The sequence below is a fragment of the Camelus ferus genome, chromosome 31, assembly GCF_009834535.1.
Source record: "Camelus ferus isolate YT-003-E chromosome 31, BCGSAC_Cfer_1.0, whole genome shotgun sequence".
Classification (NCBI taxonomy): Eukaryota; Metazoa; Chordata; class Mammalia; order Artiodactyla; family Camelidae; genus Camelus; species Camelus ferus.
Window position 1 is genome coordinate 18017126 of NC_045726.1, and position 25537 is coordinate 18042662.

At 56.3% G+C, this 25537-nt stretch overlaps 1 protein-coding gene across 10 annotated transcripts; it reads right to left on the minus strand.

Annotated features, from left to right (window-relative positions):
• Positions 1–18407: 18407 nt before the first annotated feature.
• On the minus strand, positions 18408–24869 carry LOC116660765. 10 transcript variants are annotated; one of them, XM_032470901.1, is made up of 6 exons: positions 24503–24869; positions 23950–24018; positions 23578–23680; positions 22538–22891; positions 22043–22381; positions 18408–21948 (listed from the first exon to the last, which is right to left on the minus strand). In XM_032470901.1, the coding sequence occupies exons 3-6, from the start codon at positions 23614–23616 to the stop codon at positions 21499–21501; spliced, it is 1182 nt and encodes a 393-aa protein (XP_032326792.1). In that variant the 5' UTR covers positions 23617–23680; positions 23950–24018; positions 24503–24869; the 3' UTR covers positions 18408–21498. The 10 variants fall into 10 exon arrangements, 9 of the variants coding, with proteins under 9 accessions (XP_032326792.1, XP_032326791.1, XP_032326789.1 ...); XM_032470900.1 differs by having other exon boundaries at positions 23578–23876; XM_032470898.1 differs by having other exon boundaries at positions 24493–24869.
• Positions 24870–25537: the final 668 nt, after the last annotated feature.

The window sequence follows — 25537 nt, forward strand, 5'->3', positions numbered from 1 at the left end:
AATTAACTTTCTTTACCCCAAAAAATTAATTAAGTAATTTTAAAAAACATTCAGTACATCAGACAGACTCATTCAAATCAGAACGAAAAAGAAAAAGCCAGAAATCAGCAACTTATAGATGAAGAAACATACAGATCAAGAAATGTGCAGAAAGATGCTTCTGCTCATCCTCATGGGCAAAAGCTGTAAAGCAAACCAACAGCAAGTTTTGGAGAGAATGTGGGGAAGCTGGAACTCGTACATCCACCTGTGAGGGTACAGACTACAGCTACTTCAGGGAGCAATTCACAGACTGTGAAACTGAAGATGCGTGTTTCAGCAGCCAGTGCTCTGGCTGAAAACAGGTGTCACTCTCCAATTTGACCACTCCAGATGAATTAATAACTATTTAGTAAGGTAGGAGCAAGGTGCAGGAAAAGCACGTGGAACAGAGCAGTCGCAGGAAGTAGTGCTGGTGGGAAATGCCCATCCCCAGTCCTGGGAGGGAAAGCTGGGAGGGAGCAGTTACGGGAATCTGGAGCCAGAGTGACTGTGAGGAGAAGGTGGCCTGTGACCTCTAATGCAGGGACTAGCCAGCCGCTGCGATCCCACAGGGAGGGATCCGGGGGGGATAAATACCCTGAGCCCACTTTCCTCCACCCTGCAACATCCCATCGGTCCTCTGCACTGGCCAACACAACGAGGGGCAAGGGAGCCTACTGCTGAGTCCACATAGATCAGCTTCCTGGGATCCAGAGCAGGAACGGAAAGGGTGGAGCGTGGTATCTGGAAGGGTGAATGGAAGATAATTAATCCCACTTCTGCCCTTTGACCAGCTATTCCACTCCTAGGAACGGCCCCGAGACAAGATCGTACACTTGTGCACAAGGAGATTGCAAAGTTGTCTGCTGCAGCACTGTTAAGAACAGGGGAAAAGTGGAAACAGTCAAAATGTCCCTTATTAGGTTGCTACGTCACTGTGCTGTATAAACCATGGTTTATTCATAAAATGAAAAGCCACCCTGCATTTAAAGTGGACAAAGTATGGACACATGTATCAGTTCTGTAAATCTCAAAAAGTGGACTTGCGGAGTGGATTTGAAACGTGCGATAACAACGCGGATGAATCTGGAGGACATTAGGAAAAGAGAAATAAGGCAAGAAGCAGAGGAACAAATGCTACCTGACACCACCTATGTATGCGCGGAGTCTGCACTGGCCAAACCCCAAGCAGCAGCGGGTAGAACAGCGGCTGTCGGAGGCTGGAGGCCGGGGGAACGGAGGTAATAGTCATACGACGCCAAGTTCCAGTTACGCAAGCTGCGTAGACCCTGCAGATCTGCCGAGTAGCCTGGAGCCTACAGTTAACAACACTGTGCTCTGTGCCTCAGAATTCGTTAGGAAGGTAGATTTTATGTTGTGTTCTTACCACACGCTGGTCACAATAATGAAGGCGGGAGGAACTTTCAGAAGTGATGGAGACATGTAGGCATACGCTGTGACGGTGGTTTCACAGATACATTCTTATTTCCAAGCACATCAAGTTGGATTCATTAAATATTTACAGCTTTTTGTATGCCAGTGATAATAAAGTGTTTTTTTGGAAAAAAGGTTCATCTCAGAACTTGTCGTAGTAACATATATTGGAAACAATTCACGGGTCCAATAATAGGAGAATTATTGTGTAAATTACGGCACCTAAAATAATGGCACATAATACAGTTATTAAAAGTCTTGTTTACAAAGGAATCTGATGTCATCCGTAGGTGCTTATAATCTAGCATTTAAAAGAGAAAACATCAAAAAAATGTACTCAGTAATTATTTAAGAGAAATTACCAAAATGAAATGTGAAGCATGCCGATAATAAGAATCATAACTGTATCTTAGTAGAGTTGTGAATAATTTTTATTACTTTTCCTTTATACTTTTCTAGACTTTCCTGTTTTCTACAAAGACAGAGTTTTCTTGGATTTTGATTTTGATGAAGGTCACAGTACAATCACTTGATAAACAAGCAAACAAATGAGCTTATGATGAAAAGGCAACAGTTTGCGCCCCCCACCCCCTCACCACTTCCCAGAGGAGACCCTTGGAAACGTTGCGCTTTTCGGTCATCTGTGATTGCCTGTGGCTTGCATACCTGTTCTCGTAAGTCAGCAGCTTTGGATAACGCCAGCTGGGTTTCAAGGTGAAGAGCGAGGATTGTGCCAACCTGCACCACCCTCTTGTCCCAATGTATGTTATTCATATTTAGTATTTTTGGTATTTTATTTGTTACCTTTGGGACCCTGAGAATAATCCTAAATATCTACTTCCTTTTTCATCAGCTTCCAAAACAACCCCCTGCATCTTAATTTGTAACATCTCTTCCACCTTCTTCTCCACCCCCCTTTTTCACTACTTTTTACTTGGACATTGTCAAAGTATCATTTGCCATTTTACATTAGTGAAAAATGAGTAACCACTTCTTTAGGTATTATTTCTAGCAACTGAAAACCAACAAGTATCATTTTTACTATTGTAACTATAAAACATCGTTCAATTATGCGCCAAGCGGTGCTACCTTCCTGGGATGTCCTTCTCTGCAGGCGCCCATCTCACACGCTGCAGGGCAAAGACAACACTTACAGTCTGAGTGGCTTAATTTTGTGCCACTTTTTCATTTGTTTCATATTTGCACCACCACTGTCTCTGGGAGCCTACTGTCTTACTCAGAGTTCAGTTAACCTGTTTTCCTCCTTGTGGCAATTGCTTTGATTATTGTCACAAAGTTGTTCCAGGTTAAAAATCACAATGTCTCAGCTATTGGGCTCTTTTCTTCCTGGACGTCTCTTTCCCAGAACCCGTTGTTACCAAAACACAGCCTCTGTACCAAATCGCCGAATTGAGACTCGAGAACAGAGCTTTGGATGAAGTAGAAAAAGCAGCTTTATTTCTTTAGCAGGCAAAGGAAGTCCCAGTGGGCTGATGCCTCTAAGACTGTGACCCTCTGGGAAGAGAAGGTGGTGGTGGAGGGGAAGGGTTATAGGAAAGGTTCAAGAGTTCAAGGGGCAGAGCTAGTTTCCAGAGAGATTTTGTACAGGGTAACAAATTGTTGCAAAGTTGTTCTTGTTTTTGCAGATGCAATGGTCCCCTTCCCTCTGCTGGATATGAGGTTCACCTTTGGCTTTAGGACTCTCTTAATATTGTCCTAGAACAAAGTATGCATAGGAAGGGGCTCCGTGGAAAATAGCTCTAGAGGAAAACTTGTGCAGTTTAAAGTCAGGCTGATAAGCTTTCAGCCTTTTAAGTAGGCTGAGGCCTGGGACCTCCTGCTGCAAGCTGAGGTCTACAGCTCGAGCAACAGGATACAAGGAAACCACAAGGGGTCAAGAGGAAGGCACTGGATAAAGAGCAGGACACTGGGGTCAGGAGCAGGGCACTGGGGGCAAAATTAGGCAACAGGCATGATCCCTGAACACAGCACCAGCACCACGAGGAGACGGGCAGACCACCCAAGCCCCTCTCCTTTCCAGCCCAACCCTGGTTAGTAAGAGCATGAGAAAAACCCTCTAAACCATTATGCAGTTAAGCAGTTACAAACACCATTACAGACATCAGATAGTCACCGATGACAATAAGGTCCTGCAGGGTTACACTGTCATTCAAGGATCCTTCAGCTAAGCTTTACATAGGAGATGCAGGCAACCAGGCTGTGCCCTCAGCCAGAAGGGCGGCTTCTCTCAGGGGAGCTCCAGGGAAGGAAGGTGCCTGGGGTCTGCATGCAGTTTTCTCCTCCTACAAATGGGGAGGAACGCCCATTCCTGAGGACATCCAGGCCTCCAAGAGCATTCACCCACCCTCTGCTTTCTCAGTGGCTTCTGGGAATGAGCAGAGGGCTGAGACCAAGGTCATGTGAGCCTGAACCTGACCTCTCTCTCTACCCTGCACACCCCGCAGAGTCAGCGAGTCAGCAGGCCTTGGGGACAGGTTCAGAAGCAACCTGCACCCCTGCCTCCACTGGTCACAGCATGTGGCCTCCTCGAAGGGGACAGCCTTGGGCAGGGTGGCAGTGGCAGCAGAGGTGAGGCTGTGGTCCTGACAACTGAAGGCCACCTGCTGACCACACTCCCTGCAGCTGGGGTGGCAAGTCATCCCCGGAAGGGAGCCTGGGAGGGCAACCCAGGGTCACTGCAGCTTCCAGCACCTGACGCATCGTCACAGTCGTAGTAAATCCTTCCCAGCTGTCGCACGGTGACTTTACTTACCAAAGGAGAATGAGGCCCTAGGAGACATCACCACCCAGAGAATAACTTTGCCGTGGACCTGGAGGAGAGGTATGAGGAACAGCCCCGGTGAGGGGGTCATCCTGGGAGGTGTCTGGGTCCCAGGGCTAAACCGCCGTCCCAGCATGCCCTGCTCTAACCAGCTGGGCATCTGCTCCATGGAGGCGGCAGCACCTGGAGCCCCCGGAGGTGGCAGGGCGGGAGGCCCAAGGGCTTCTCCAAAGGAGCCCTGTGTCTGGAAGTCACCCAGCCCTCAGAGGTGGCACAAATCACAACTCAGACTTGAACCAGTCCATGCAAAGTAAAGGCGAAACTGGAGAAAAGGTAACAGGTCGGCTCTGCCTGAGATGAGCTCCCACCATCTCCAGCTTCCTTCATGGGGAGAGAGGGAGCCATGCCGGGTCCCTGGAGGTGAGAGCTCTCGCCCAAGAAGGCACCTCCACTGGGGCAGAGGAGGGGATGTCCCCGTATCTGTCCAGGTGTTCCATAAAAGGCTGAGCAGAGCCAGCTCGGTGTGAATTAACAGCATCGAGTGGAGCTAGGAGTAGGAGGAAGCAGCATTTTCATTATCCTATCAGAAAATAATGATGCTCTTGAGGCTTCTGTGTGTCTTGGTGAACAGAAAAGCACACAGCCTCCTTTTTTCCAGAGATTGAGAGCCAGCTCTGGCGGGAAGTTCCCTCGCCATAGTCCCAGGGGCTCCCATACTCTGCCCCAGACTTTGGCTGAGGCCCTGAGTTTCATGCAGAGCCACACATGGAGAACCCCATCAGAGCCCCCACGGGTAGCTGTGTGCGGTACTCCTGGGCCCCAGGTCCCCTTGCCAGGTCCAATGTCCTACCCAGATGGACAACCCCACTAAGCACCTGGAGGCCTGAGATGGGGCACCCAGACTCGCAGGCATCACCGAGGGACAGGGCACAGGCCTCCTGATTGGGGACACACAGATTACCCTCACCAATGTCCAGTGTCTAAGAGAGATCCCTGTGGGGACCCCCACTTCCTGTCCATGGGCACAAGCAAGTGTGGAGGAGGAAGGAAACCACAAAGGCAGAAATGTGTTTGATTCCATCGTGAAATCCCCAGATCAGGCCAGATTTTTTTAAAAGTGCATTTTTGATGCAGGGAAATTACATATAAAAGCCTTTGCACCCTGTGTGCCTGCCTTCCGTGCGGAATGAGTGCATTTTCACCACGACCAGGACCGCAGAGCCATTCCTGGGTGCATGAGAGGGGAGGCCTGGGTCTTGGTTGAAGTGCACAGGTAAACGATCCAGCTGCCCATTCAAGGGGGACTCACACACAGCAGAGGTCAGCCCCAGACACCCTCTTCAGGGAGAAGCAGACACTGAACAGCTGCCCCCGGGGCCTCCTCGCGCCCCTGGCTCTCAGCTGAGCCAACGCTCCAGCAGAACTTGTACAACAGAACCTCAGCGTTTTGCTTTGTCTGCAGGGCTCGAAAGCACCAGGATCTGGCCTTAATCAACAGCGCCGAAGACTCACCCTGGCATTCTCCTGACACCAGCCTGTCCCTGCCAAAGGCACAGTGAGGTCTGCTGCTGCAGGGAAGACCTGCCACCCAGGTGGATTCTGTCCCTTGGGCTTCCTGGGCCCTGTCCAGCTGCCAGCAGATAACGCTGTACCCAGAGGAGGACAAATCGTCTTACCCAAGGCTTCATTATGCAATGACACAAACAATTACCAGGGGAAAAGCATTTTTCTTTTTAAAAACAAATGCTCTGGGAAATACTGAATGTTATGTATTGCTTATGTCTTATGTTCAAATATTTAATTTTCTTAGACAAATGTGCCAGGAAAGTAACTTCTTGCTCTGCCCATTTTTTCCTTAAATCCCAAACGGCACTTCTTGTTTTATTTTATTTTTTTGTTGTTGAAGTGCAACTGATTTACAATGTTAGTTTCACGTGTACAGCAAAGTGATTCAGTCACACATATACTAAGTGTATATACATATATTTTCAGATCCTTTTCATGATGGCTCATTACAAGAAATTGAGTATAGTTCCCTGTGCTCTACAGTAGGTCTTTTTAACCGGGACTTTTAAAAAATTCTTAGCTGCTGAGAAACTGGAGTTAAACGTTAACTGAGTCCCACCATCCACTTTAATCTCAGGTTCCCGGTGTGTTCATTCAGCTTCCCCACCTTTCTGCTAAAGTCGCCCAGTTTGTGTGAGCTTGATTTCTATTTTGACTTCTTGTGTGAGCTGCCAAGGAACCTGCAGCCCCTTTGAAAGCAGGGGAGAAGTTAAATAAGCGAAGAGGCACTTGTAAATAGGCAAGCCCCGGGCATGGTCCTCAGTCTGAGGAGGACTGGGGAAGAGCCGGGGTCAAGAAACGCAGAAGAACTCCCGGGCTGTCTCGTCTACGCGCCCACTGGCCGCCCAGGAAGCGTTTGGCTTCTGGGGCTGGAGCAGAAGGGGTCGCCGTAGGGAGACCTGGGTTTTCCACCCGGTGCTCTGTTACAAAGCACCCCAAGCCTAACGTCTTGAAACAGCACAGTCATCTCCTGGTGTCTCACAGTTGGGACGGGCTCAGCGGAGCAGCTCTGGCATGCGCGGTCAGCAGCTGGAGCCCCTGGGGACCGGCCAGGCTCACACACGCGGTCCCGGGCCCCTCCCTGCGCGCAGCCCCGCGGCCCAGCCTGCGCTCCCTCACAGCATGGCGGCACAAGGGGGCGGCACTTCTTGGGTGTCGGCTCAGGCCTCCAGGGCGCACCTGTCCTCAAGCGGGGCGGGGCCTGGGATCAAGGGGAGGGCACAGAAGACTTCGCCCCTCGATGGGAGAGCTGCCGCAGAGCAAACAGATGGGCATATCTGAAAGCTGCCACACCCAGCCCACGGCCTGCAGGGTCTGCCCGCCCCGACAGGCACTGGAGGGGGACAGGCACACGTAGGCAATTTCATCCCCCGCCGTCCGGGGAGCACCTGCTGCCCAGGGAACGTGCCGCGGCGGAGAGGCAGGGCCACACGCCCCTCTCAGAGCCCTGCCAGCCCCGCGCCCCCAGGCTAAGCATATGGCAGGCTGCTGGCTGGGACCTCTGTGCCGGAGGGGCCGGGCCGCCCCCCGCACGGCCGCCTCCCTCCTCCGCCAGGCGCAGGCTCCGCTTTTGCTTTCCTGGGAACAATGGAAAACCTCGGCTCTAATTAGCCTCTGGCTCTGAGGCTGGGAGGACAGCACAATATGTGCTTTCTCATTTAAAAAAAAAAAAGGCGTAAGCGCCCGTTCTCTGCTCTCAGCCCCGGGCCTCTTGCTGCATCCGCTGGCAGCAGCAGCCTGGGAGGCCCCGCAGGCCTCGGGATGCCAGCGCCGTGTGACGCACGAACGTGAACACAGGGCTCTGCGTGCCCGTGGGCGCAGACAGCGCACCGCGCGGGAGGGCCGAGCGCGCCCCTCCTCTGCCGCGGGGCTGGGAGGCTGCGCGGTGAGGGGTTCGGGTCTTCTCTGGGGGTTGCCAAGGCTTCTGCTCCGGGCTCGGTCTGTGCCCGACGTCGCTCGGGCCTCCCTCTCCCACCCAAGCCCTGTGCCCCGGGCAGGCCAGTCCCGCGCACACGGCAGCACACCCGGATGCGCAGGCCCGGCGCAAAGACCGCAGCTTCTGCAGCTGGGAACCCCGCGGCCAGCGGGAAACGCAGCAGCGAGGCAAGGAGGGAGGTGACCCTTCCGGATGCGTCTCCCAGCCATCGCTGTCGCCGCATGCCACCTCTGTGGGACACTGCGTGCTGATACACCTAACGCGTCAACTCTCTAAGGCCTCCTGGGAAGGTGGGGGGGGGGGGGGACACGGGACATTTGGGCCACGAGCCCCACGCGAGCCGGCTGCGTTGGGTCCCTGGACCGGCAGTGAGTGTGTGATGCGAAGGGCTGCCTCCTCAAGTCTGGCTCACGTAGGGCTTCTCTGCACAGTCCCTGGACACAGGGCATCCTTTCCTTGCACAGTCCCGGCACACAGGGCATCCACGCACACGTGAACCACACGAGCTCCCGCTGTGTCACCACGTGCTGCTGAAGACCGTTTCTGAGCAGCGTATCTTTCTTTCACTCCGCAGGGACGGCACTGAGCGGCCTCTGGGAGTCACGCACGGAGCAGGCAGCCCCTGGGACTGTGGCCACCTGCAGAGCAGTGGGCTGTTCCTGTCCCCAGCCCAAGACGAGGACGCTGAGCTGAGAGGAAGTACCTCCAGGTCTCCAAGTCCGCGATCCCTGCCCAGCCAACTGCAGGACCAGGACCGCAGCCGAATTCTGTCTTTTGTGGGTTGTGGCTGTTACTTTTCTGTTGAGCATATGGACCCAGTCACAGGGTTATGAGCACAGCAAAGTGGAGCTTTCGGGTGGCACAAACATCGTGGGACAGAGAACGTTTGGATTCTGAGGGGTAGTGACGTGCACGGAGTCCACCTGAGGAAGCTTCGGTGTGTTGTCTGCACCGATGGGTGCGGTCCTGCTGCATCTGAACCAAGGGGCGTGTCCCCCCACGCGTCCCTCCAGCCGCATCTGGACTGGAGGCAGGTGCTGCGCTCCGGGCCCCACATGGGGCTCCCTGTGGACCCCTGGGGGCGGGCGAGTGTGGGGTCAGTGAGCCTCACCTGCCTCCCAGGACGCCAGAAGCCAGAGCCCTCCACACAAGCCCTCCGTCCAGCCAGTGTGGTCACTAGCAGCTGGTGCCTTTGTGCCGGAGGCCCCCGGTGTCCTGTGACCCACAAAAGCCCCTGACGCCCTGCATCTGTCCCTCAGCCTGTGAGAAGGATGCCAGTGCTGGTACCAGAAATGCTACGGGACGGAGTGGTGGAGCTGCTCCGCCAGCCCCACCCAGTCCTCTTAAAACCACCCTGTTCCCAGGGCAGAATGAAGGGAAGGGACCGTGCCTGCTACACTGGCCTTTCCTTTTCCTTAAAGTTGCGGTGCAGGCAGTGCCTCAGTGAGAAGGGACTTCAGAGAGGCCTGCGTGGCAAACGGACACGTGTTCGGTGACGTGCAGCGCCTAGGGTCTGAAGTCCTCAGAGGAACTGAAAAGGACCTTATCAAAGCGTAGTGAGGCAATTTTTCCCTTGTTGATAACTTCTCTTAATTCCTTTTTCAGTTTGGTAACCAACGGCCCCACTAACTGCCCTGCATCTCCTTGCTTAGCGTTCAGCTCCGCTCACCTCGCTAGACCCTTTGCAAGTATATTTCATGTACACGTGAGAGTAAGTTTGCACGAGATGCAGCTGGGAACGCACCCAGCCTGCTCCCACTCATCATCTGCGCTGCCGTGGCCTGAACGTGTCCCTCCCAGATCCACATGCTGCAGCCCTGACCACCAGTGGGACAGTGTTTGGAGGTAAGGCCTTGGACAATCATCAGTTCTATGAGGTCCTGAGTGTGGGGCCCCATGAAGGGATTAGTGTCCTTATAGGAAGAGAGAGACCAGAGCTTGCTCTCTCCACCACGTGAGGACGCAGGGGGACGCTGGCCACCTGTCAGCCAGGAGGAGGGCCCTCTCCAGAGCTCAGCCACGCTGGCACCCTCATCTTGGACATCCAGCCTCCAGAACTGTGGGAAATGAATGTTTGTTGTTTAAGCCACCTGGTCTACCACGAAACTAAGACAGGACTGGAGGTTTAATCAAGGAACTTCATTCTGCCACTCCACGTGCTTCCCCTACCCAGGCCTCCGTTTTCTTCCTGTTACCAAGTCCAAACTCACTCTGCTCACCACACGACAGGCCAATAAATCGGGAGATGAGCTGTCGGGGCAAAGAATAGCGACTTTATCCGGAAAGCTGGCAGACCCAGAGGATGGCAGACTGATGTCTTAGAGAACCATCCTCCCCAGGTCAGAACACAGGCTCCTTTTATACAAAAAACCAGGGGTGGGGGTGTGGTTGGTTGATGCAAACTTCTTGGTGCAGAAGTCCTTTGTTCCTGCAGCCGTCCACGTGGGCCAAGTCAGGGTGCTCCTGCAAAACCTCCAACAAAACAAACGTCGCTCTCTATTCTGCAACTTTGTTATCTTCACGTGAGTGCAGAGCGAGCAGGACTAAGCCTGGGAAACAGGGCACGGTGGTCAAAGCCAAAGGAACGGATCTAATGTGGAGTCAGATTTGTTCTTTCCTGTTACGTTCCCACTTGGACGGAGCACTTTTCCATGAGTTCCAGACTGCAGTTCCTAGAGCAGGGGAAGAGGCCGATCCCTGCAGAGACTCTCATTTCTAAAGATTCCACCTCAAGGCAGCGCTGTCACCGCTCCTCTGGACATTCCTGGACGTCCCCTCCGCTCTCCAAGGAGCTGGGCGGGTGCGCATCTCATGGCCGCTCACTTGGGCAGGGTAATTGGTGGGCTGGCCAAATTCCCCCCAGTTCTAGTCCATATTGTGGAAACAGTCCTGCTGTATCTGACGTTGTGTAAAAAGACATAGAGCAAATGACAGTTTCTAACGCAGCCTTACACATTCTGAACAGAAAGGAACAACGGTACATGTAGGCCCCAGAAACCTTCAAAGGAAGACGGGGTTAAAATTCAGCTGCTGAAGTCAGCTTGGTAACACCTTTAAACCGAGGGGGAGAGGTCGTGGGAGCCTTCCTGCAGGGCTCTCACTCCGCACCAGGGCTAAGCGCGGGGCCCTGCTGGGAGAGGCTTACGGGGAAGGCTCTGGGCTCTGCGTCACCAAGACCCACGCACGACAAAGATGTCGCTCCTCCTCCGGTTGGTGACTGAGAGCGTGTGCTCTCACACCCTGTCCCTTGCCCTGCAGACTTGATTGTTGCCACGCATGCTTTGGCCCTGAGCAAGGATTCGATGGGAGATTTAAAGCACACCAGGCTCTCAGCATTGGCCTTTGTGTGACGAAGACTCGGGCCAGCGTGGCCCCACTCCTGACCCTGCCCTCAGGACCGCCCTGGGCACAGTGTGTCACGCCCCTGCTCATTTTAAGAACATAGCCAGGTCGCTGAGGCCAACCTTCCAGGCAGCTCTTTGTGACCCAGAGTGCACAGTCAAAACCCCTAAAACAACTTCCTGAAGCAGGAGACTGCCAGCTGCCCTCTCCCCGCCCCAGGGATTCTGTCTGGGCATTTCTTTTTTATTTTATTTTTTTTATTTTGCAGGGGGACATGATTAGGTTTTACTTATTTATTTATGTTCTTGCTGGAGGCGCTGGGGATTGAACCCAGGACCTTGTGCATGCTAGGCACGCACTCTACCCCTGAGCCACCCCCCACCCTTGGGCTTTGCTTAATAGCCTCTCCAGATGCTACAAGTATGTAGGCAGAAATGAAAACCAAAACAGCAAAAGCAGTTAAATTTAGCATAAACTTGGTAGGAAGGGCAGTTAATTGAATTCGATAATGTGGTAATGACTCAATGGATGGAGAGAAAAAATGAATCCTCAGAAACAGCGCCTCGGAGGTAGCCGCCTCCTGGGGGACACTGAGACGCCTCTGGGACTGGCTTCTTCCCTGCGGCTCCCCGCCGGGCCCCACTCTCTCCCACGTGTAAGTTAGGCCGTGTGTGTCCTGCGCCCTCAGGACCTTCCACCCTGCAGCCTGCCAGCCTCCCGCAACCAGAGTCACCGGTCCCCCAGGCTGGGGCAGGATGGCTGCGCGGCCAAACGGCAGCGCTCCACGTGGTCCACGAGGGCAGAGGACCCCCGGAGGCAGAAAGTGCGTGCACGCGCGGCGTGCTAGAAGATGCTACGGGTTTCAGGCCTTGCCTCCGAGGGGCCCTGGGCCAGGTCCCCCGGAGGTCTGGGGACTGTGGGCTTCCAGTGCGCCTGGGAGGGTGCCGCAGTGACCCCGCAGTCTCCTTGCCTCTGATGCCCGTCTTTCCCTCTTAACATCCACATCTGGACAGAAGCTCAGGCTTAGAGGGAAGTGGCAGCACCACAGAGGCTGAGCATATCGCCTGCAACCTGGGTTCCCAGATCCCAGAGCTGTCACTTCACCCTCCTCTCCCTCCCTCGTCCTCTCTCCCTCCCTTCTCCCTCTGCTCCCTCTGCCCTTCTTTGTCTCTCTCTGTCTCTCCTTCTCTCTCCCCAAACCCCACAATACACACACACACACACACACACACCCCTTTTTTCTGAATCACATGAGAGTCAGCTGCAAGGACATGCCCTTTACCCTGTACACGGCACATTTCCCTAAGAGGCAGCGGCACTCTCCTGTGCGGCCAAAAGCCACACAAAGCTGAAGTTACCCTGAGGCAACATTAACATCGAACCTGCAGACCTCATTCAGACTCTGCCCGTTGTCTCAGTGATGCTGTGTATGCAGGAACCTGGCAGAGTGGGGCTTGCACTCAGCCTGCTGCCTCTCTCCGTCCTCAGGGCTTCTGTCCATTTCGTGAGGACAGCCACACTTGCTGTCAACTGTCCTCAGTGTGGTTTGTGTGATGCTTCCTCCCAGTCAGCTAGACTAAGCTACGCCTTTGGGGCAGGAATGTCCTAGGAGTGAGGCTGGAGTGCAAACCCAGGGACCCCCTGCCCGAGGCTTTGAGGCATGTGGGAAGCCCTGAGGTCACACCTGCTGCATCTTTCTTTCTGTGGTACCCAAGGCTGACCCTTTCCCAAGAATTTGGGGACAGGCTGTGTGCACTCTCAAGGTTAAACCATTCTCAACATGCAGAGGGTGCCACGGCGTCTCTCCAAAGGGCTGTTTCGTCCATCACCAGTCACCAAGAGGAAACAGCCAGCGGGAAGTGGGATGTCCCGCCTGGGGGCAACAGCCACAGTGCCCACCGTCCGCTGGCCTGCCCCCCACCTTCCCGTGCAGTCATCTGTGGCTTCTTGGCTCTGAAGTGTATTTAATTTAGCCTGGCACATAAATTAACATCCACACCGCCTGCAGCAAAGGCCTCGGGGCCAAGTGGGCGGGGGTGGGGGGGCAGCCGGGTGCCGCACCGGACACTTAAGGGGCCAGGGCTTCTGCACCCGCCGCCAGGCAGGGCCCATGATTGTTATGTAAACACACAGCCCATCTGCTCCGAGGCACACTTCGGGCCGCCCCGTGCACTAATCATTTTCCATCCTCTTAGGTGAAAACTTGGACAATGTAAGGGCTTTCAATCTCCCTTTCATTTGCAAACGAGTCATTTCGGCTAAGCGTGGCCCCCTATTCTTCGCCCACATTTGTGTTTGTGAAAAGACCCGTCTCAAATTTCTGGAGCAGGAGCAGCTGCTTCGAGGCCTCTTTTCACTCAGCCAGGCGCCCCCACCCCCAGGCCCCCGCCCCCTCCCCCCACCCAGCCCTTTTGTCTCGGGCAGAGCCAGCCCCCCTCCTGACCCCTGGCCAACTTGGAGCCTCCTCCTTTGTCAGCCTCCCCCAGACAAGTTTCACCCTAAATCAAGCATTGTTTGGGCTCCTGAGGCCAGCACGTGCCCACGTCCCCTAATCTTTTAATTTCACCCCAGGAAAAGGCAGCTGTTGGTGACACCCAGCTGTCGCAGGCCTGCCGCAGGCCGGGAAACAATGACAGGGGAGGAGGGAGGCCGCCGCCTGCGGTGATATGTACATCTCCCCTCGCTTTCTTCTCCGGGGTGGGGTTTTTCTTTTCGCAACAGTTGGCAGCACGTGCTGTGAAATGCTGCCCCGCTCCAGAGGCCCCCCTCCCCCCCCGTTTTTGTCTGAACCTCGCTCACTGCCATACTCCTTGGTGTGCACTTGGGCTCGCTGGAGGACCGAACCTTCCGTTTCAGAGATCCCCGACGTGTGTCACGTTATCCTCGTGCTGCGAAAATGATCATCTGATTAATTATAGGGAAGGCTGAGACAGGGAGGCAGTGCTGCACACTCACGGCGCGTGCCCCGTGCATCCTGGCGCGGGGGTGGGGGCTGTCGCTCAGTTGCATTAATGCTTCTCAGGGGTCACGGCAGTAAGCGTGATGTGGAGTGAGGTCTCCCCCATGCGCGTGTGACCAGAGGACAGGGCAGGCCCCTGGGAATATATACCACTGAGGCCAACAAAAGCCAGCCCAGCGCTCTCCCGGGGGCTCCAGTAGGGCGTTTCTGGGGCACCCCGTCTCTGCACGATTGATTTCGTGGAGGCCTTTCTCTGTCACACCTGCGCCCCAGCAGCCTGAGCACCAAAGAATGAGGATTCAGGAGGCTGGCCACTGCCCTGAGCTCCCAGGTCACCTCCCAGGTGCCCGGCTTATGAATGTGGGCATCGGAGGGACTCTTCGCAGCAGCACTGCCCAAACTTCTGCGATGATGGAGAGTCCTCTCTCAGGGCTATCCAGCACAGCCCCGGCGCACTGAGAAACTAATTTTTAAATTTTATTTCAAGTTACTTAAATGCAAGTGGCCACGTGCGGCTGGGGGCCACCACGTGGGCAGAAGAGCTCTGAGCTGTGGGTCCCCACGCACTGCATCACCTGAGCCACAGCGCACGCAGGTGCCTGGGCCTGTTTCCTGGGGATCCGGTTTCACTCTCAGGGATGCAGACTGGGCTCTGCAGAGACGGGTGTGTATTCGGAACGCACCCGCCTCATTTAGCCATAAACAGAGCTCTCCAAAACACAGGGTATTTTAGAATTACCCAGCTCATAGTCTCCTGAGAGTAGGCAGCAACTCCCCACCTTCCTGGGCCCCGACTTCTGTTCCTGCTCTACCTGCCACGGCTGAGGTACCAGGGCTGTCCCAGCTCCAAAGTTACAAACAAAACCATCAGCCCAGAGCAAACACAGGCCCAGAGGCGCAGCCGCAGGCCGGCGCGGGCCCCTTTCCGCCCACTGGACCTCACCTGGTGGGTAACTGAAAGACGCGGCAGAAACCCAGCCCCGGCCAGAGCAGATGGTGAGCTGCACACCTGCCTGGGGCGGCACCTGCCGTGGGGCAAGGGTGAGGGTGCCCCAGGCCACGGGCAAGTGTCCGACTCATTTGCATGCTCGACGTGGCCACGTGCCTGGATGCTGGGAGGCTCTGACGTGGCATGTGGCTGCTTTTAAAGCCAGAGAAAGCTGTGCGCTCAAGCCGCAAAGCCGGGAGCCGTCTGAGACGCGTGCTCGCACCTTCCCGGGCCAGGCACGTGCCCACACTTCCCAATGAGAACAGCTGCCCACAGATGGTACGTCAGGGGTCAGGGACCTATGGAGGCCAGGACCTGGCTGTTGGGAGGGTGCCCTTCCTGCTCTTTTGTGCCCCCGACGGCACCAGCGCATAAGAAGGCCAAGTGCAAAGGGCCAATTCCACAGCCTCCCCTTCCTGCAGGACCCGGCCCTCCACCAGAAAGAGTTAAAAGTCAGTCTAGCCTCGGGGCATTCAGGTCACCAGCCACAGCTGTAGCCCTGTCGCCAGCCCTGTCACCTCTTCTGTCCAGAATTGCAGGCCGGGGCTGTAGCTTCCAACCCACCTCAGGCACCCGGGCCATCTGTCACAGGCTTGGGGACAGCCATGCGCCTGACTGAGGTGGGGCCTGAGGAGACACAGAAGACGGGACATGTGGCAACCCTGCAAGGAGAGGAGCCCCATAAAATATTACGACAATTGAGGCCAAACTGGTGAGCACAGTGCGGTCTGGGAGGGGCAAGTCGCACGTACCCCCAAGCCCCAGGCCCGCATGCCTGCCACCCCGCCCGCTCTCCACGTCGGGGAGAAGGAGGCTGCACCCCAGCCTCCAGGGCCGGCGGGCCGGCCGCCAGCAGCGGGGGAAAGGTAACAGGCAGGCACGTTGTAAGGCCGTTAGCGAAGAACAATGGGAGGCTGAAAGGGTAACCCTAGTAAATAGAAGGAAGAATGAGGGTTGGCTTGTGCCAGCAGCGGCAGGGCGAGCTCATTATTCCAGACGGCAGATGGAGGGTGGCCCGGCTGCTGGGCAGAACTGCCGGCTGCCGGGCGGGGGAGGCCAGAGCTGGCAGCGGGCGCCCGGGACCACCCCCCCCACCAGCATCGCAGCACGGCCCTTCCTCCCACGGCGCTCGGAGCGAAGGCGAGGGCTGTGCCCTCCACATGCCAGCTTCAAGGCAACTCACTGCGCAGCCTCGTCTGCACCGAGGACCTCCCCTGACCCCGGGCGTCTCCACTCAGCTAAGATGGCCCGATGCCCGCGGCGGGCCACCCCAGCCCTGAGCGTTCTGCCCACGGGGGAGGAAGTGCCCAAGGAAGGGCGTGAGTCACCTCCGTCAGCCCAGTTCTACTTTCAGCGTGACACAAGTCGCCTTTGCTCAAATGAGTCATTTTTATGTAGAGATGGACCCCGAGCCTGCTGGTGTCCCCAGGGGAGATGCCGGCCAAGGGATGTGACATGGTGGCGTGCCCATGAGGGCGTGCTGCACAGGGCTGTTCACACCGGGGGCAGGCACACTGGCTGAGGGCCTTCGCTCCTGGTGACGAGTGCGATGCTAAGGCAGGCGCCCCGGATGCCTTGGATCTCCCACAGAACGGTGCACCTTAACCCGGGGGACGTGGAAAGGCTGCCTTGGTTTGGGGAGGTAGGTGGTCCAAAGTCGGAGGCTGAGATGCCCTCTCCTCCTGCTTGCTTTCCTCAGATTGCCCTCAAATCTCAATCTTCCTTTTCACTCCTGCTACCAGATGGGCCAGAGGAATCTTTTGCTTCTATTCGCAGTGCTTGGGTTTCCACTCTGCACTTGGAACTGAAGATTGAAGACTGAGTCTTGAAATTGGGGGGGTCCCAGAAAGCCACATGCTTGGAAAGGGACCTGCCATCTGGTGGGACTGCTGAGGGCCTTTGTAAGTTCACGAGGAGAAGTTGGGATGATTAAACGTATCTCATGCAATGACATTTGCCAACAGAAAAGAAGTGTGGAGAGAAGGGTGGGGCAGCAACCCCGTGTCTCCCTCCCTGTGGTCTGGCTTGTTTTCCCGCGCCAGGCACCGCCCTAGACTCAGAGGTAATGCGGCACCGAGGTGCCCAAATCCTCTGCCCTCGGGAAGCCGGTCAGAGAACAAGGAAGGGTGAGGTGACAAACACGCTGGGGAAGGTGATGCAATGATGAAAGATGGGTGGTGGCTGTTGGAGGTCCGGGGAAGGCCTGGAAAAATGAGGAGGCATCCTCTTGGGATGTGCAGGGCCCAAGCAATGACTGCAGGACCTCTGGGAAGAAAAGGCTTGGAAACCCAGAGAAGACCCCTGGGAGGGAGGGCGGGAGCAGCTGGGAGAGGGTGGTGTGCAGGTGGTTAAGAATCAGAGCCACCCACGGCTCCTGTGTCTGGGAGGTGTGACCACACTCTTCCTCATGGTAGAGAGTGGGTGGGGTGATAATGCCAGCGTGTGGCCCCTACACCCTCTGCCCTTGGTGAGGGGGTGGCAGCTCCCAGGACAGCACCTGGAGGCCAGATTCACCCAGAACCCTTTGGCTTTGAAGGTATGTCTTCAGGGCAAGAAGTATTCCTGTTTAAATTCACTGCCTAACCTCTTATCAAGACACAGCTGCAGGGGCAGACTGATGGGGCCATTCTGTGTTCAAAGAGTTGTCTTTACCATCCCCTCCATACCATCATCACCACCACCAACACCATCACCATCATGATCACCATTATCACCACCATCACCGTCTTCACCATCATTACCACAACCAGCACCATCCACCATCATCACCACCACATCACCATCATGATCACCATCTTCATCATCATCACCACCATCATCCCCGCCATTTTCACCAGCACAGTCATCATCACCATCACCACCACCACCATCACCATTTTCACCATCACCATCATCACCACCATCTTCATCTAATCTTTAAAATGAGCCCATGCCAGGTGCCATTTTAAGTGCTTTAGCTAAATTGGCTCCCTTGATCCTCCTTACAGCCTTCCAATGCACATACTATTATTATCTGCATTTTACAGGAGTGGAAACTGAAGCACTGAGGGTAAACTGACTTATTCAGGGTCACATAAATGGGAACTGGGAACCAGGATCTGAACCAAAGCAGTCACACTCTGGGATCTGCGCCTTTAAGGGACATGCCGATGGGCATCATTTGCAATAGCAAAAGCCTGGAAATAACCTAAATCATTCCCACCGTGGAGTACTACGCAGCAGTGAAAATGATTGAGCAACAGGTCAATGACTCAATGTGCATGACTCTCATGAGTAGATGCAAAGCAAGTCACAGAATTTATACAATTTGATTTTATTTCTAAAAGTTCAAAGACTGACAAAATTGACCGCTCTGTTGCTGAGCGACTCTTCTGTACACAGTAAAACAAGATGCAATAGTGATTAGCAGGACCCAGGTTGACGGCATCACTTCCGACTGTGTACCTGGGCCCCGCCCAGGGGTGTGTCTTTTTTCGTTTTTGTTCTTTCTAATGGCCGTATGAGGTAGACATAGACATACTCTTTTGTATGTACAGTGTATTCCAGAATTATTTTTAAAGTTCTTTTTTTTAACCTCCAACTAGAAAAAAGAAGGCACGATAAGCAGCTTCTAAACCCTTGATTCCGGCCAGTGAGTCTTTCTGGTAGGAAACCACTCCCCTCAGAATTCCTTCTGTGCTCACAAGGGAGTCAGCAACCCAGAGCTTCTTCCTCAGCGTCCCCCCTTCAGAGGTAACTTTCCAACCCCAGGTGCCTCTGCCTCCTCCGTGTCCGTAGAATCAGTGATGCTCGCGATGTACTTCAGTGTGTGCGGAAACAGCACATCTCATTACTTGTGTTTACGCTGACTGAAAGGCAGCTCTAGGCCCATCTGTGTGACGTGTGGGAAACCCCGTCTCAGAGTCACTGGGCCTTGGGCAATTCCGAGACCTGTGACCAGGACCGTGGGTTGTCACAGGCAACGTCAGAGGCCTTGCAGCCCCTGCTTAGGATGGAGGACCAGCCTGGCATCCATGTGACACGACCCCTGGTGACACAGTGCAGCCCCCGCCTTTGGGCTCTCCTTGCCGCCCCACCCTGGCCCCGCATGGAGGGCAGCTTCCCCCTCGAGGACACCCCGTCACGGCGCACGGCTTCCATGAGAGCCCGAGGGGGCTGGCCAGGGCACCCCTGCTCTACTGAGAGGGCGAAGCAGTCTGGGGGCTGCAGGGGGCAAGCACCGTATGACGTTGTGACCAATGAGCTACCCTTCCTCTGGCCCCAGACACTGCTGGCCCCCACGCAGACGCATGCTAAGGGCACCCTAAGTGCCGGCACTGCTCCTGAAGCTGGCCTTAGGCGGGGGGTTCCTGCTAAACGCAGCAGGGGCCGGGCCGCCGTCCTGCTGGCCTGTGGGCACACCCACCCTCCCCCACCCTGCCCACAGATTATCAACCGGACCATCCACCACCCGGCTGTCCCCGGGGCTCCCACTCCTCGCCCTCCTTCCCTGACAGCAGCCACAGCATGTCCTCAGGTCTCCCTCCCTCCCACCTGAGGCGCCTCCCCCATCCAGGTCCCTTCTCAGCGACTGAGGGGTTCTGGCGCTCTTGCTCTTGGCTGAGGAAAGTGAGTGGGGAGGAGGGGAGGCGGCTGGCATCTGAGAGCAGGGAGCTACCAGCTCCGGCCTCCCTGCCCCCCGTCCTCCCCGCCCAAGGGCAAGGGACCATCTGCTGCTGCAGCCACGGGCGGCAGCTGGGCGGCTTTACGCAGGGCCCCGAGGAGGGGGCTGAGCTCAGGGTGGCTTTTGACCTCACCACCATCCCAAGGCCTGGAGTGAGCACACACGCGCGCGCACACATGCACACGCAGACTGCGCGCTGGCACAACGCACGTCTGACTTTCAAGTCTCAGGGTCGGCGGGGTTTGTTTATTTTTGCAGCTCTGTGATTCCTTATCAGTCATTTGAAATCCAAGAAGCTCTGAGAACTGAACATCTTTTCGTAACGCATTTGCAGGCAAAGTTCAGCCTGAGCGGGCGGAGGCGAGGCTTGACTTACCCGCTCAGTTTCAGTACAAAATGTTAACGCATGTGCTGCAGGGTGTCATCCAGACTTCACTGGGGTGGTGTGTGTACACACAGCCGGGAAACCCCAGTCCACAGCCCCAGCCTGTGCGCGCCGAGGAAGGGGTCCACGCCCAGAAAGCCGGGGTCTCAGCGCGGCTCACCGCTGGGCCACCCTTGCTGAGCGGGCTTGTCCCTGGTCAGGCCTGGGGAGCTGAAAACCCACCCAGGAACGTGTCAAGTCGCATTTGCTCCAAACTGTGTATCAAACGGGAGCAGGGCATGTGCCCACAGGCCTGGCAGAAGGCGCCCTTGGAGACACAGACGGAGGCCTCCCGGAGCCTCTGGGGCTGCAGCCGCGTCTCGGGGTCCTGCTGCCTCGCTGCATTGCCATCAAGGGCCCCTGGCGGCCTGGCCTGCTCATCCCAGCCCTCTGTGACCCTCCGTACGCGCGCACACGTGCGCATGTGTACAATCACGCACGCCAGCACGCGTGCACATTCCCACACGTGTGTCCACACAGCACGTGTGCACACAGGCGCAGACACACTTCACCTCAGCTTTCCCCAGAACAAGCAGGCTGCGCGGTGGCCAGCGGTGGCCCGCACTCCCCCGGCTCGACTCCAGAGCAAGGACGTGGTGGGGCTCTAAGTGAACAGGCCTGCTCCTTCCCCACTGTTCACCAGACCTGCCAGCGCTCACACAACCCAAGACAGGATGTCCGGCAACGGGGGCTCCTGGGAGGGAACCCCGTCCGGCTGTGCTCAAAGCCGGTCGTGGAGCCAACGGAGAAGCCAGGCTCCTTCCACACCTGCCGCGAGGAAACTGAAGCCCTCGCGCAGGCTGGGTGGCTGGGAGAGACCAGCCTGCTCCTCGTGAGGGACCCCGGGCCAGACAGAAAGTGGCTCTGGGGGGCCTTTGTGGTTTCCTTCTGAAAATTGGCGGGAGCCCAGGATGCAGCAGACCTCTGACGCCGGCTGGGCGGGCCAGCCCGTCTTTCCCACTTCTCATCCTGAAACCTTACTGCCCTGTGTCAACACACATTCCAGACACCCCTGGAAAGCCCCAGGGGAGCAGACGCGCAGGTTCAGCGATCAGCCGCCCACACGAACCCTGAGGTGTCTGGGAGGTCGGGTCAGGGCCCCTCCAGGCAGGCCAGGGCAGGCGCCACGCCGGTGCCTGCTGCCTCTCCAGCCGGGAAGCTTGCCGGAGGGAGGCGGGGCCGTTTCCAGCAGGACGGTCTGATCAGCCCTCTCCTTCCATCACGGATATGTGTGCTGACCCCTTTACTGTCTGAAGTCAAATAACTGGATAATGTAGTGTGGTTACAGCAACGCACTAGATAGATGGTGGAGATAAAAGATGAATTACCTGAACATCCAACTAAGAGAAACCTGAAGGAAAGGAATCTGCAATGACCTCTGTTTCAATAGTAAAAGGCTACGCGTAACTGTCCGAGGGGACAGGAGCGAGTCCTCCGGTGCTTGCGTTTGACGTGGGATCTCTGGGCCGGGCAGGCGCGGCTGCAGCCCGACCGCGGGTGTTGCTTCCGTGCCTCAGCCCCGCACACGGCATCACAGCGGGTCGTGAGCTTTTCTGAGATGACAGACGAAGGTCGACACAGCTCTGAGCGACGCGGAGTCCAGATCCTCCCTGAACGTATAGCGTAGCTGCATTTCTGGGAAGGCCCGGGCACACCCCACCCACAGGAGACAGGCATGGTGCCTGACGGACTCGGAGGTGGGGACCAACCCTGATCGCCACCCTGGGACCCTTCACGCAGTAGAGAAGCCGATGGGACGATCAGAGCCACATGCTCTTCTGTCTGTGCGGGACTCGCTCTGCCTCGGGGAACCTCATGTGCCCCCGGCGCTGCCTGCAAAAGACCAGTGTGTTGTTGTTTCCACCAAACGGGCCCCTCGGGGAACCCCTGCGGATCCTGCCCCCTTGTGAGCGCCAGCGCCACTCACAGTGCCACTCAGCCTGCGGCGGGGCGAGGTGGGGGGTGCTGCAAGGCCCAGCCCTTGCACGACACGCATCCCACAGTGACTTGAAGGGCTCTGTCCTCTAAGGCGTCCCAGCCTGAGCGGCTGAAGTGGGCCTTCTGTGGGCCCGCTGAGTTGCCTTCGTCTGCGCCGGGACCAGCGTGCGAGAAGACCCGTCCACAGGCTGTCAGCCCTGCTGGGTGTGGGGCCCATCGGGGCCACGTGTTCGCCTCTGCCTCCTACATGCTGGCCCTGCCACCGCCAGCTCCGTGGGCCCAGGGCAGCTCGCACGCTCCGGGCGTCCCTCATGCGTTGGCAGGGAATCTGTAAATTGCCCATCAGTCCGCGTATTCGGGAGATTTACACATTAGCTGACAGGGCTGTGAACACGGAAGCCACCTCCTCCGTGCCCTGGGAGCCTGGGTCCCTCCCCGCCCGCGGACTTCACGCCCGTCCCCAGGGCATCCCTCGGTGCCTTACACAAGGACTGGGTGCGGGGTGGGGCTGCCGCGCCGCGATTCCCTCCAGCCTGCAGGCGATGGGCCGCTTCTGCCGCTGCCTGGTCACGGGGCAGGGACAGCTCTCCCAGCCTCTGCGAGGCGAGCCTCCCTGCGGGGGGTGCGGGGGGGGAGAAGACCCCGGCTCGCAGGGCCGCTGTGAGGACGGAAGGCAGCGAGCCTCCGACACACGGGAGCCGACACCACCTCTGTCCACCGGTGATCGAGCGTGTGAGCAACCGCCGGTGGCCAAGCCCGGGTCTGGCGAGTCAGGACCGGACGGCAGTCTCTGGCTCTCGCTCCTCACGTTCCCTTGAGCTGTGACTTCAAAGTCCGTCTATTAGGTGGTCAGACAAGTGGGGGCACCGGGCGGACAGGTGGAGGGGAGGGAGGAGGGCCCGGAAGACGGCGGTGAGCCCGCCTGCAGCGAAAAGGGGCTTTGCTTCCTCCAAATGGCTGCCAGCAGGAGTCGGGTTAGAACCCGACAGCCTCGGCTGCATGGCAGGAGCAGGACCCACGTGGACACGACCGGAGCTCGCTGTGACACAATGAGCACCGCGGCTCGGGCCCTCCTGTGTGCATCACGCGTGAGGACGTGCGCGAAGCAGACAAACCCGACCAAGCGTTTCAGGGGCGAGCGAAGACCCCGCTTTTCCCGCCCTCGGCCAGCCCGCCTCCCGTCCTGGGAGCTGCACTTCCCCTTTGCTAACAAACCCTTTAAAATCTTTGGCGACGCAACACTCTGTCTCCCGTCTGAATTCTTATCTTTCGAGTATGACAAGAACTGGGGTCTTTCCCTTCCCCTTTCGGGGGTAACGCGCCCACGTCTCACAGGCTGCGCTGGACCCAGGCACGTGGGCAGGCGGCCGCAGGTTGGCGGCACGCTCCCGGGCCTTGAACTGAGAGACGTCCTGGAGCAGAGGGACAAGGACCGAGCCTTCTGCTTGACCTTCATCCAGCTGTTCTCCCTGGACCTCACCCACCCCCCCCCCCATGATGGTCAGACCCCGAAGACGCAGTCACCTTCCCCGGGGATGGCTTCCTGGATCCTCTGAGCATCATTCTCACTTGCCTGCTCGTGTCGCTCAGCAGTGAGCATCTTCCTTTCAGAAGCGCCCTCAAGGTCCTGAATTCAACCGTGTAGACACAATAAGGTCTCCCCGCCCCGCTGGGAAGGAACCAACCCACACGTGCCAGTGGCCCCTGAGTGTGGCACAGCCCGTCCCAGAGAAACGAGAGGCGCCGTCTGGTCCTCACGTCCAGCAGGGGAGATGGCCGTCGTGTAAGGAGGGAGGCACACCTCTGGGGCCCACATCCTGCGGCTGTGAAAAGGTCAGGTCGGTGCCTTTGTGAGCCAGAATTCAAAGCTGAACTTACTAGCATTTCTAACCTTACCTAAATCGTGTCCCCGCGGAGATCAGTAAGTGGACAGAAACACCACGTTCCAGGCAGAACACGAGTCTCCTGCCAAACATAAGAAAAGCCAGGGCAGCAGAGAAGCCGCCCACCTGTGACCTGCCCGTGATGTTAGTACTGGCAGCAGAAGCGTCAGGCTGAGCAGAGGCTGCAGATGCACACGGAAATCAAACCAGGTGCAGGGAACTAGTTATAAAACGCCTCTGGCAGCGTTTTCTGGTCTGCTGGCTGAAGCCCTTGGCGGGGGCTTGCTGGCCGGGACAGCTGGCCAGTCCCTGCTGACAGCAATCCTGAGCTTGAGCAAGCAAACTTATCTCTGCACCACTTGGGGACCTGGTGTCTCAGGCTTTAAAGGAAACTGAGAATGTCACACACACTCTCTGCTCGGGGCGGGGCGAGGGGCTGGCTGCGGAGGGGAGGGCCCGGGCAAGCTGGCTGCCGGGAAGCGCAGGGCCCCCGGGGCCTCCTCAGGCTGGAAGTCTCCCACGGGCTCCACATCACAGATGCCGCTTAAGGGCTCACCTGAGCTCACCTGTGGAGGGCGGGGCCTTCCCGGTCTCGGTGGCAGGGAGCCGGTGCGGGCGGAGGAGGGGGCGGTCCTGCACCGGCTCCTTCTGGCTTCTTGTCCTGGGTGAGAGTGGACGGACAGGTTCTCTGGGTGGCTGCCACACACGTGTAGGCTGGAACACGCCGTCCCTCCGGCGTCCTGGAGGGCTGCCTTCACCGTCCAGCTCCGTGTGTGATCAGAAGTTGACCAATGTGCGTGTGGATGTCACATCCTTCACGTGTCCCCAGGCGTGACCTGGAGTGCCCTGGCGGAGGGGAGGTCAGCCTCTGTGGAGGCTTGTTTCTTGTTTGGGGGTGTGGTTGTATATATTTTTTTATTGAAGTACAGTCAGTTTACTTCTGGTGCACAGCACATGCTTCAGTCGTACATGAACACACATACATAGATTCACTTTCATATTCCTTTTCACCGTAAGTTACTACAAGATATTGAATATAGTTCCCTGTGCTGTACAGAAGAAACTTGTTGTTTATCTATTTTATACGTATCAGTCAGTATCTGCAAATCTCAAACTCCCAAATTATCCCTTCTGACCCCTTCCCCCTACCGGTAACCATAAGTTTGTTTTCTACGTCTGTGAGTCTGTTTCTGTTTTGTAAATAAGTTCATTTTTGGTTTTTTTTTTTTTTTTTGAGTCCACATATGAGTGATCTCATATGGTATTCTTCTTTCTCTTTCTGGCTTACTTCACTTAGAATGACAATCTCCAGGTCCATCCATGTTGCTGCAAATGGCATTATTTTATCATTTTTATGGCTGAGTAATATTCCATTGTATAAATATAACACAGCTTCTTTATCCAGCCATCTGTTGATGGACATTTAGGCTGTTTCCATGTCTTGGCTGTTGTAAATAGTGCTGCTATGAACACTGGGGTGCAGGTGTCTTTTTGAATTAAGGTTCCCTCTGGATATATGCCCAGGAGTGGGATTGCTGGGTCATAGGGTAAGTCTATTTTTAGTCTTTTGAGGAATCTCCATACTGTTTCCCACAGTGGCT